Source organism: Geotrypetes seraphini, chromosome 19, assembly GCF_902459505.1.
Source record: "Geotrypetes seraphini chromosome 19, aGeoSer1.1, whole genome shotgun sequence".
Lineage (NCBI taxonomy): Eukaryota > Metazoa > Chordata > Amphibia > Gymnophiona > Dermophiidae > Geotrypetes > Geotrypetes seraphini.
The window spans coordinates 27,599,114-27,611,931 of record NC_047102.1 but is presented as its reverse complement, the minus strand read 5'-3'; the positions used below and the strand labels follow the sequence as shown (position 1 = coordinate 27,611,931).

At 41.4% G+C, this 12,818-nt stretch overlaps 1 protein-coding gene across 15 annotated transcripts in view; it reads right to left on the bottom strand.

The window, feature by feature from the left end:
* SOX6 (SRY-box transcription factor 6) overlaps window positions 1-12,818 on the bottom strand; it is a 945,693-nt gene that overhangs the window by 570,718 nt on the left and 362,157 nt on the right. For 4 of the 15 annotated variants that reach the window (XM_033928332.1, XM_033928334.1, XM_033928333.1 and 1 more), the window contains exon 1: window positions 7,655-7,844. The exons of 10 other annotated variants lie outside the window; for them this stretch is intronic. In XM_033928332.1, coding sequence (XP_033784223.1) covers window positions 7,655-7,731 — 77 coding nt within the window. In that variant the 5' untranslated portion in view covers window positions 7,732-7,844. Of the gene's footprint in view, window positions 1-3,477; window positions 3,604-7,654; window positions 7,845-12,818 lie in introns of those variants that run through there. One more of the 15 variants, XM_033928347.1, reaches the window with a different exon arrangement.

Here is a 12,818-nt window from a genome sequence, read left to right as displayed (position 1 = left end):
CCGACTTGCAATAAAATAACCCAGCAGCCCACGTTGATAACTTCCCCCCTTATTAATTTTATTTTTTCATCTACTTATTTGGATTTATTTGCCACCTTTTTGAAGACATATTTTCAAAGCGGTATCGAGGAATAATTAGCCAAACATAGGCAATAGACATTACAACAGTCAACATATTGCAATAGCAATACAAGTTATGGCATAGTCTGCTATTTACAAAGTCAACACAATGCACACATACATTTGGACTACACAGTATGTGTGGCACAGAAACACCAATCAACACTGATATTTTGTACTCTCAAATAAACATCTACATTTACAGTTTCTAAACACCTAAGAATGGAAGCCCTAATTAAAATACACTCTCCAAAGTTAACAGAAAAATAAAGGCCCTCTTTTTACTAAGACGCGACAGAGGTTTCTTCTGCGGCCTATAGCGCTAAATGCTCCGACACTCATAGGAATTCTAGGAGCGTCGGAGCAGCGTCGGAACATTTCGCCCTTTGGGCTGCAGTAGAAACCTTTACCACAACTTAGGGCTCCTTTTATCAAGGTGCGATAGGCGGTTAACGCATGCCGCGCTAGTCGCGCTAGCCTCCATTGAGGAGGCGTTAGTTTTTTGGCTTGCCGCAGGGGTTAGCGTGTGATGAAATGTCCGAGGCGCTAACCCCGGTAGCGCACCTTGATAAAAGGAGCCCATAGTAAAAGAGTGTGTATGGGGGGGGGGAGGGGTGATGTTTTAAGTTTCTTTCTGAATTTTGGGAGATTAATGCCTAACTGTAATTCAGTTGGGCCGACAATTTCACAACAAAGGTCTCGCAACAAAATATGCACCGTGCTGAAAAATACTAGGCAGACTTGTTTTACAGAGGGGATACTAATCAAGCCATGCACTGGAGAATGCCAGCAAGCATCCCGGACTAGATGTCTGTGTGGGGAGCAGAGAATGGAAATGCCAGCGGTAACCTATCCTTTCACTTTGAGTGGGTTAGCTTGAGAGATTCCGAGATTCAGTCCATGCACATGCGAGAGGGCCCCTGTTTCATATAGCATGTACCTGATAACGTGAGCCCATGCTGAATCTCACTAAGGGTCGCTTTTACCAAGCAGCGCTAAAAAGCGGCCTGCGGTAGCCCCAGCATGGGTCTTTCCCATGCGCTGAGGTCACTTTTAGCGCATGCCGGCCAAAGGCAGATATTTCTGTCTTTCCAATAATGGTTGGTCCAACACAGGAGAGTCAAATCCAGAAACGCAAAGCACAAACCACAAAAGAGTGGAATGGTCCAAAGAAGACTGGCAAACTCAAATGGGTTCCACAAACTGGCCAAAACATGTACATGTCGAGTCATTGAAATGTTTTTTTTGAAGAAATAAAGGAATTTTAAGGAACACATTTAACATAAGAACATAAGCAATGCCTCCGCTGGGTCAGACCCGAGGTCCATCGTGCCCAGCAGTCCACTCACACGGCGGCCCAACAGGTCCAGGACCTGTGCAGTAATCCTCTATTTATACCCCTCTATCCCCCTTTCCAGGAGAAAACTGTTCAATCCTTTCTTAAACCCCAGTACCGTACTCTGCCCTATTACGTCCTCTGGAAGCGCATTCCAGGTGTCCACCACACGTTGGGTAAAGAAGAACTTCCTAGCATTCGTTCTGAATCTGTCCCCTTTCAACTTTTCCGAATGCCCCCTTGTTCTTTTATTTTTTGAAAGTTTGAAGAATCTGTCCCTCTCTACTCTCTCTATGCCCTTTATGATCTTATAAGTCTCTATCATATCATTTGAGTTCACCAGTCTTCTTTGGACCATTCCACTCTTCTGTGGTTTCCAATAATGGCCACAGACTAATTTCAAAACAAAATCTCTTTATTAAAATGTTCACTAGAAGTATTCTATGGCAGTGGATCGCTCCTGACCAACCCACCGAGCAGTTGTGGCGCTCTTATATGTTACCCTTTGTGACAATTGGGCATTGCAGGATTTCAGACTTTGATTCCTCGGAAGGTCAATAGTTCCAGGCCACCTAGAAACCATTTTGATCCACTTTAACACCTTTGGCCCGCAGCAGGCTACTGAACTTTTAACTGTGCATTAGTGGACTGTGATCTTTTCTGCAATGTTTGGGGTGGGGTGGGGGTTAGGGATGTGGAAGGTGGAAGGTGGGGATGGGGAACGAGTACGAAAATACTGCGATTGTAGGACTTGGCCTCTTTGTATCTGGGCTATGTTTTAATTTTTGTGGTTCAACAATAGAAAGATTTCAATAAAGTGGCTCACCAGATTTTGTTTTGGAGCAATGCATCTGGGTTCCATTTCTTCTGCAACATTGCTGTTGCAGATCGGAAAAGCATCTCTGTGTTTTGCCACACAATCGTTTCTCCAGGAGCGCTTGGCCGTTAACGTGCCAGTCCTTACTGCCATCTATTTTGTAGGTGGTAACCAGTGGCGTAGTAAGGGGGCGCTCCGCCCCAGCTGCCATCTTCCTTGGGGCAGCGGCATCCCTCCTCCTCTCTCCCCCCCCCCTTTCCCCTGTACCTTTTTAACTTCAGCACGGGCAGCCACCAATTTACCACCGCGTCATCTTCTGCGCTCTGACATCACTTCTGGGACCCGCGCCTAGTAAGTGACATCAGAGAGCGCCAAAGCCGGCGGATGCTCATGCAGAAGTTAAAAGGATATGGAGAACGAGCACATGTGCGGCAGGGGAGGGGCGCCAGCACCCCAGACACCGCTCACCCCCACTACGCCACTGCTCATGGGCTAATCCCACACTAATCAGCAATGCCTAAGCACCAAATGAATAGTATAACCATGCCTGTTCTCTATCCCCAAAAATGCTCCCAGCGCTATAAAAATCAATTTAATTTATAGCATGTGGTGAGCTCGCACACATGGAAAAAAAACTACTGCGGCAGGACACCCAAGTGCGCCCCTCAGCAATGCATTTTAACCTTGTTAGCCATGCATTAGTGCTTACTGGGGCTTAGTAAAAGGACCCCTTAATGAATTTCACATTGAATCAATTTGCATTTCAGTGCAAGGGCCTGAAAATACAGAAAATTCATCAATTCAATGTAGTTCTTATTTCCATCTGAATTCTGGCTTCAAGTGCAGGAAGAATCTGTCTGACCACGGCAACACTTTATGACATCTGCAAGCATCTCAGGGATGTCAAAGTCCCTCCTCGAGGGCCGCAATCCAGTCGGGTTTTCAGGATTTCTCCAATGAATATACATTGAAAGCAGTGCATGCACATAAGATCTCATGCATATTCATTGGGGAAATCCTGAAACCCCGACTGGATTGCGGCCCTCGCGGAGGGACTTTGAGACCCCTGATCTACAGCATCATCCAAAGTCATATTAAAATTTCAATCTGCATATGATTTCCTGCAATTTTGTAGGCTGGGGCCGGAAAAGGAATTAAGTTTGCATTGACAAGGAGGGAACGGTTGTAAAAACAGAAGGCTCACGTGTCATGTCACCGTGTCGTAGAGCGTATGGTAAAATACTTGGCTCAAAACCCAATTTGTTTTCTTCTAAAATCTTTTGGCATTCGTTCCCAAGCTGAGTGCAGAACTTCAGTGATTTTTTTTTTTTTTTTTCGGCATGAAACAGATATCTGTAGTCTAGCCAACTTTCGCTAAATCATTTAGCAACTCTGCATAATAAAATGAAGTGCGAGAGAGAGAAAGAGGAAAAAAAAAAAAAGGTTGTCGGTTCAATTACAGGTTTGTTGGTTTTTTGTGTTTTTTTTTTTTTTTAATTTAATGAAAGCCCTTCTGTGCTGTGTCTTCAAGCAGTGAAGTCTCTCTGATTCAGTAGCATTGCACAAGCATCAAAGTAGTTAGATATAGGTGCCAAACCACATGGCCAGGAGCTCCTGGTACAGGGAGTTAGTGTTACCTGACAGCTTAGTGAATGTAAAATTACTTGTTTCTCCAATGGAGGACAATCAAATTGTCACCTTCCGTTGTAATAACACACAACTGGTGATCAACTCAGTGCAAATATAATTACCAGGAAGAAAACACCAAATCAAATCCAAGTCTCTAGAAACTGAAAGCAAATTTCTTCGGCTTCCTCAGGAGGGTAGTGTATTTCTTCCTCAACAGCTTAAATTAATAATAATAATTTATTTCTTATATACCGCTGTATCGTGAAGTTCAAAGCGGTTTACAATAAAGATACGTTTAGTCAGTACATGGGATGCAAGTCAGACTATTGTTGCTTGTGTATTATTCAGCCATGAGGCTTGGTAACCTAAAAAAGGGGTATGTGCAAAGGGAAAACAGGAAAATACGTCACAGAAACTAGTATAAATGCAACTAGTACCGTTTGTCCTTTAGACCCTACGGTTGCGATTTCTGCAATTGCGTTTCTGTACTAGGGAAGCATTTGAAAACTATACCGTAGCCATTACAAAAGAGAACACGGTTTCCTAAATATATAGGAGGTCATTTACTAATGGTTAGCTCATGCCATCTGCTGCAGGGTCCATTGTATTCATATAGCCGGTGGTCTCCAACACGTGGCCACCTGAAGTTTGATTGTCGCTCTCAAACAGTCGGCTTGAAATACTGTAAATGTGTTACTTTCAATCTTATCCAGTGTGATACTCAGGTGTCTCATTTGTGGAATTTGCTACTGTGATAATCCAAAATAAAGTATGTTTTTAAAATACATATCCTTGAGGTGATGTAGAATCAATATTTGTATTCATTTTTAATGTTTGATACCCAGTCTGAACAAACAGGTCAAGGTAGTTTACAAAATTAATTGTATGTGTAAGCTTGGAATCTTTTGGTGGCCCCTCAAGAGTTTTCTCGTATTCACACTGTGGCCCTTTACATGTAAAAGGTTGGAGACCACTGCTATAAACTCTACAGCGGGTAGTGCATAATAACCATTAGTAAATGCCACCCCTTAAAAAACTCTAAGTATCTCTGATTTGCATGTTGAATCACCTACTGTTATAAAACCTTGGAAAATCTGGGAACTGGTGGCAGGGCAGGGGTAGGCAACTCCGGTCCTCGAGGGCCGGAATCCAGTCAGGTTTTCAGGATTTCCCCAACGAATATGCATGAGATCTATTTGCATGCACTGCTTTCAATGCATATTCATTGGGGCAATCCTGAAAACCCAACTGGATTCCGGCCCTCGAGGATCGGAGTTGCCCGCCCCTGTACTAGGGCAAGGAAAAAAAAGAGACCTACAGAAAACAACAGAGGAAAAGAAATGCCCAGATGCAAGTTAACTTCTGATGCTTCGCTGTGTCTTTCTCCCTCTCTTTAATTTAATCATGATTTTTGTGTTCTTATTCTTAAACCCCTCTTTTTGCTTTCAGAATTTCCCTTCCTGATGTCACTCTTCAAGCTCTTTCTAAATGTAAGATATGCATTCAAACACTGGATCTATTTTCTGTTCTAATGGAAATATTTTTAATTTATGCACATGGGTCAGAACTTGTTTCTGATGACACATAGAGCAGCGACACCTTAATTTATTTATGTTCACAACAATGGGAGAGCTTAAGAGAAAAGGTGTCAAAAACTTCAAGAACTAGCAAAGAAAGACAATGATCTGGTAGCTGCTGCTACTCAGGCCCTTTCAGCTCATTTTGGCCGATCATTGTTTTGGGAAGAGTGGCACAAACCCGATAGCATGCATCTGATTTCCCCAATAAATGGAGGACTGGACAATGGAGTAATGGGATTGGCATCAATAGCCAAAAGACTGTTGTCCGCACAGTCCACAGGAAGCAGGGTGTTGAGTAGAAAGGCATCAGAATGAAAAGTAACGCTATACTATAAATGTAACGGGAGATAAGTGGGAGAGGACTGGAGAAATACAATGGACACAGACAGGAAAGATAGGCTTTTCATTTCTTAGCAGCTTAAATAGAAAGTAGCCAGAACTCAAAACATATTACCAGTATCAAATCCAAGCTGTCTGTTTTAACTTTGGAAACAGATCAGCACATGGACCATCTTTCAGCAAAAAAGAATCAAGCCCAGCTTTAGTTGTAAGCTGTTCTTTTTATTTCATATAGAATCTATCAGTTATTCCACTTTTCCCTTTGCTTTTTTTACGTATATGGTTTCCAATGGAAGACGACGCATCCTGGACTCTCCTCTCTCTTCTGCCTATAGCTGCATGTCATCAGTCTTTCTCACTTATATTTGCTACAAATAATAGATCAGAGAGGGGGGGGGGACCCTAATGTGTACCGTTGATTATTTCCTCTTGACAGCATAATAAAATCAAATTGTTTCCACTCAGTTATTGATATTTCTTGCAGACATGCCAAGATAGAACTCAAATCACTGCAGGTAAGAAATAAGGACTGGGAGGGGGGGAAAAAACCCAGAGTAATATTTTATAACCGAATAATAAGAAAAATATTTTCTGTAGGAAAAAAAAAAACGGCTAACAAAATCTATGGGCACATTCTGTAAAAAAGATTCTTAGTTCACTTATGGAATTGTAAGCCTCTATGGGAATCATAACCGAATCCCGATTGCTGAATAAATACTGTCAAGAAAGCACATCGAAAGCTTCCACAAAAATTGGCAGGTACAAGGTGCATTCAATTCCAACTACTCAGGGTATTAACTTGTACACAGGTAATCATTTTCAAAGGTGAAAGCCACAATAAGAAGAGAAGCCTATTTATCTATTGACTTGTAAACCAGCGCTCTTTTCTCCGCTCTGTCTCTATTTCCTTTCCCTCCCATACTAATGCATGTCACATTTCTCCGCATCCGACAATAAAGCATTGTTGTGATGATAGATAAGTGTGGGAGAATCGATAAGATAGATATACGCGCAGAGATGAGGGGGGAAAAGTTTAGTACCAAAACAGCTGAGTTGTCAGTTCTTCAAAGTGTAGAATAGTAGAACATTGAGATTGGCAGATTTGCACTGGTTGAGATGCTGCCACTTGCAACACAGGCTGTCTATGGAGCAGAGCACGGCACTGCAAAATTAATAGCAGGGCACAAGATTTCATGGGCTCTAAGAAATGATATCTTAACTCAGTGTTTCAGCGACAAGTGAGCAAGAGCATGCCTCCTTCAGGCAACTGGCAGGACACGGGAGCCAACACAATGGGTCAGCAAACACTTTCTCTGCCCTTGGCAGCACTCACCTAGAGCCCGATTCGGCTTTCAGCATTGCTGCTTGGAAACATCCGAGTGCACTACTGCGTAAGTACGAGAATCGCTTACAGTGCCGACAATAATTGCTAAGAGAGCTGCCAATGAGAATCATATTCCTGGCACATTACATAAAGTCACATCTAATTCAGTTCTGTTACAAATTCTAAAAAAAAACAAACCCCAAAGTAGTCTATGCCAGAGATAAATGTAATTATCAGAGTAATGGTTTGCCTGCTGTCTGTAACATTTAAGTTACTTTTACTAAAAGTATATTTGGGGTTGGATATTTGTTTCTAATATTGTCTAGCACTATATCAATAGCTTAAATAATCACTGACAAGAACATTTTTAATAACCTTTTGTCATTAGAATTAACCACAACTCTGTGGTATTTGGGTTTCTGCTGCTTACGGTGTGACTTTTTTTTTTTCTCTCTTTCAAAATATACCATGAGCATACATACAGGTACTAGTCATAGAGACTCACTCACATATAGCCGCTGTCCTTCCACTCGTCAGTCCTACGTTGTCCTATCACGCCAGTCAGAACGTCAGAACTCGATGGCATAACACCTCCGACACCTTCCCAAAGCACCAGGGAAACCGCTGACAGAAAACCGCATTCAGCTAATTTCTGCCAAGTCCCAAGCCGGCAGATCCATCCACAAGCATCTGTATCTTATAAGTCGTCGTGCAAGAGTTCACTAAATTAAATACTTAAAAACGGAAAAGAAGCTGAAGGACTTGGAGGAGTTGGGGCCTTTGGGGAGATACTGTACCCAACATGCCGTCTGCCACGGCTGCTGCAGTTAAGCAAACTTTACAGCCAGGCAAGGCAACATCCAGTGGAACCTATTTGCTGAGTAACAGTGAAGCTTTGTGGTTTGCTTCACAGTTGACAGTAAGTTATGAGTCCTTTGTGAGCACAGGGGAAGGAAAACAGAGATCGGAATTTGGCAAGAAAATATAATACAGAATTCTCCTGCCTATGGAACCTGAATTTTTGTGAAAACAATCAAGCATTGTTGAATGAAAGAAAAGCAACTTTGACAGATGAAATATAGAGGGGCCCCTTTTAGGAAAACAGTAAACAAAGCGCCATTCAGGCCAGGTCCATTCTGTCATTCATAAAGATAGTTTCTTCTGTGTGGTGAGAGTTTACAGCAAAGAATTCAGATTCAACAAATCAAGTGTAAAATCTCCCACAGTCCGCAGTGAAACTGCCAGCAAGGAAAAGGACAGGAATGCCAAAGAGAAAAATATCACAAGTTTAGGGGGCTAGAGGGGGGGGAAGGTCCGTTTAGGAAAGAGGATACAATGTTGATGGGGGTAAAAAAAGAGGCTCTAAGAAAAGTCTAAAAGACAAGCCAAAAAAGCCAACAATTGTTAATTATAAAGACCTAATTTTGTCCGAGACAGGAAAAGAGAAGGACAGTGGAGATCAGTCAATAGAAATATGAAAGGAAGGAGCCGTTCTTGGTGATTGTCAGAGAACTGTGTCTCTATTTCTCCAGGCTGGTCCTCATGAGGTCATCATTGGCATGGAAAGCTTAAAAACTTGGGCTGGTACAACTATAGTTTGGACATCTGGAATGTCAGTACACAGTGGAGTACTTTCTCCAAAAGTATCTTAATTCCTTTTTTTTTTTTTTTCTTTTCCAAAAATAGGCACCCAAAGCCAGCTTTAGTCACCCAAACTGGAAAATGTACAGCAGAGAGCGAAATGAAAAGCATTTTTGTTTCCATACACTCTTTCGCTAGTAATACGATTTCTGCAGGGGCAAAATCAGGAAAAACTGTATTCCACAGAACTTGGATCAAGAGAGCCTAGTTTTCGCTCCATGTCTGCCAATTGTTTCTTAGTTATGACTGACATGAGTTTCAGACAGGACTAGGATTCTTGAGCCATGTGTTTTTGCAGCCAACACAGTGATTGTTAATACTTTAGCGTAGGTCAGGACCGCAAGCCAATAATGGCCCCCCGTTAGAGGCAAATGACACATTATTGCATGTCATTTGGAAAACATGACTAGAACGACATGCTTTTGCTACACCCAGCTAAAGTAACAGCTTTCATGAAATCGTGTTTTCACTTGGAGCCTAACCAAGCCACACCTAAGCGAGTACTGCATAATAGAGGTGCAATAATGAAATTTGCTTTATTTAACCCCCCCATTTTTACTAAGCCACGGTAAAACTTTCTGTTGCAGCCCAGAGCGGTAAATGCTCCGACGCGACTCTGACGCTCATAGGATTCCTATGTGTGTCGGAGTATTTAGTGCTCCAAGCCAGACTCTGGATACTGCGACCAAAGTTCTGCGTGCAAATCTGCACACATTGCAGATTTGTGCATGCAACTTGATTGGTTAACAAACCAATCAGAGCTGATAACTGCCAACTAATAAGCAATTATTGACACTAATTAGAATTTACCCATACAACTTTCTAAGGGTATGCTACGTATAAAGTGGAGCGTGTTAATTCTAGCGTGCAGATCTCAAAAGGGGGTGTGGCCGGGGAGGAGCATGGGTGTTTTTAAAAGTTAGCCACACTCTTATAGAATACGCCCGATCCGCGCCCAACTTAGGCGCAGGCATTTAAGTTCTGGTTTTCACTGGCATAAATGCCTGCACCTAAATGTTAGTTGTGCGGATGGATGCTACTTGTGATTCTATAAACCGCGCCTACCTCAGGAGCTGATTTATAGAATAATGATACGCACCGATTTCTTGCGTGCCAATTTTTTCAGGTGACCTATCGAATTTGCTCCAAAATCTACACTAAGCTATTATTCTGTAAATCCACGCAGAGTATCCCTTACAGAATACTATCTTAGCGTGCATCATTTTGGCACCCGTCTTTGGGTAACATTTACAGAATCTAGTCCAATGTCTCCAGCTGGATTAATTTTGCACTTGACATGACAGTAATGAACCACACACTCCAAAGCCAGGAATGTGGAGTATGATTTCAGTCCCTCAGATCTCCTGCTAATGCTTACTGCCGTATTTGCATGCGCCAAAGAAAGTCTCATACAATAGGCAACCTATCAAGGTGTACTTGGGAACTCCTTTTAATCAAGCCTGTAACCCCCAATACAATGGGAAATATTTATGTTTCTTTTTGCTACAACGCCCTATAATCTTGGACATACCCAAATTCTGCAAACACTGATTTCATTTTTTAGTGGCTGACATGATCCAACTGAAAATTATTCTAATGCAGTTTTTTTTTAGGCAAAAAGGTGGGTGGGGGAAGCTCCAGAAGGTAAAAGTCATTATAACAAAGTTTTGCTATGCAAACTTCAGCCTGAAATGTATGCTTTATTTAGTTAAAGCATGAGGACAGAATAGCCTTTCAGCGAGTGTTATGACCCATAATGATTTAACAACCTGAAAGTCACTGGAAGAAGGTCTCCAAATCACGAAGGAGAGCAACAGAGAGAAGATTCAATGCCCCCTTTCAACACTCTTGTATGTTTTTGTATGGAGCAGAGCAAAGAAATAATACACACACACAAGGCTGAGGACAATAAGAAACTATTCAATCTGAACAAAACCCCTGTGTGTACCTTTTCACACTGAACACTAGTCAGAGCTTCGGTCACAGAAAAAATAGGCTTCATCTGTTACATCTGGATCCAGGCGCTCTTGAGGTCTCCATGGCACAAGTCCAGCAGTAGCAAATCCTGACTCAAGAGACAAATGGCATCCTTTCCACAGTCATACACCAAATCTGGTTGAAAATGCCACCCTCTCTTAATCCATGTTTGAGCCATTTGAACTGATGATGTCAGGGCAACTGACGTCATTATGTCATGAAGGGGGACAGGATGATACCTAAGAGCCACAGAGAGCTCTTTAAAAAATGGGATGTGTCTCTTGAACTTTTGTTTAGCTCTGGCACACTAAATGGAGCAAATGTTTTTTTGCGGCACATTATAATGGAAATTATAAAATTGCAAAACCAACAAAAAATTACATTTTGAGAGTTATTTATTTAAAGTTCTTTAAGCTATATATGGATAATTGTAACAACAGTGAAACTAAAGTAGAATAGAATTGCTAATCAATGCGATGGCTGTGCTTGTTTTTGAGTGCAAATTAATGCAATACGCGGCTCAGTAGTTGACGAGCAAACACGCATTTCATCATCCATCTGCAGTCACTCTCTTTTTTTTCAATTTAATTTCTGTCAGAGCTGAAAATCCAAGTTCGCAAAGATAAGAAGATTCAAATGGTAACAAAGCCTCGATTGCTTTGATGCTCAAGTTGGGATAACTGCTGCATAAAAACTAAAAACAAAATTACTTGGCATTAGTTTTCAAGGACCAATTACAGCAAAGAATGATGCTTGTCTGGGTGGTTGTATCCTTACGCACACAGATGCTCAAAGCATCGACAGTCTTTTGCGTACACATCATCTATTCTTCTTATGAAGGGAATTTTTTAAAATTAAAATCATAATTTTGGAATCTCTCGTGGCATACCCGGAATCTCTTCAGGGCTGTGTCTTGGCACACAGTTTGAGAGACACTGCTGTAGTTAGTGTGAATAGATGTATTGAAAGAAGAGCCCAGAGAATCTTAAAGCAGTCTGTTAAAGTTAGCAGAGCACTTAAGAGTAGAAAATAATCTGCCAAGACAGAAGTTTGTCCCATTCAAGAATGAAATTTAAATAGAGTCCAAAAGGATACATGTAATTAGAGTTTGAAGTTCAGGTCATATTGTCTAGTTTTCGGCTTTAATTTTCACATTAGAAGGCCAGGGTACTAAAGTTGTGAAGTATTTTGCAGATGGGGGTTCAACACATGCGAAAATGTGCAAACTGGCCTGAAATAAGGAAAGTGATGGCATTTTGGCTTTGTATATCACTGAGAGTGAAAGGCCCACTTACTAAGAAATGTGCAAATGCTTCTGTGCAGCAAACTTTGGAGGGTGATTCACTACATGGAAAAGTTCATTGATAATTTCCAGCGATATGCTATGATACAAACTCAGGCAAAACAACACACTCACAACAATTTTGTGTGTTAAAAAGGTGTTTCAAGAACACCAAAAAAGTAATTATACATTTAGAAATGTACTTTTACTCATTAGAACTTATTTGCCTAGGTAGCAAAGCTTAGCAGGAACAAGGCCCCTAAATTGCAGGGGTGCATTTTAGTCAGTCAATGGGGGATCCTGTTTATATTAACACTTAAAGCACAGGGGTGACACAATGAATATTATTTTGAATATCAGGTATAAATATGCTTCTCTTTCCTTTCTACTCCACTATTATTAACAATTTACTACATTTTTTCTTTTAGTAGACAATAGTGGGAATACAAGAAATTATTAGCCATTTTGGGGGTATTATTTTTAAAGAATAGGCATGGATAAGTTTCATTTTATTTTCTATTCCAGGTTTTAAAAAAAGGTTTGAACAAGTTCCTGGAGGAAAAGTCCATAGTCTGCTGTTGAGATAGATATAGGGGAAGCCACTGCTTGCCCTGGATCGGTGGTATGGAATGCAGCCACCATTTGGATTTTGGCCAGGTACTTGCAACTTGAATTGGCCTCTACGAAGACGGGATACTGAGCTAGATGAACCACTGGTCTGATCTAGTATGGCTATTCTTATGTTCTTATATGGAATCTGGGGGTATATGCAA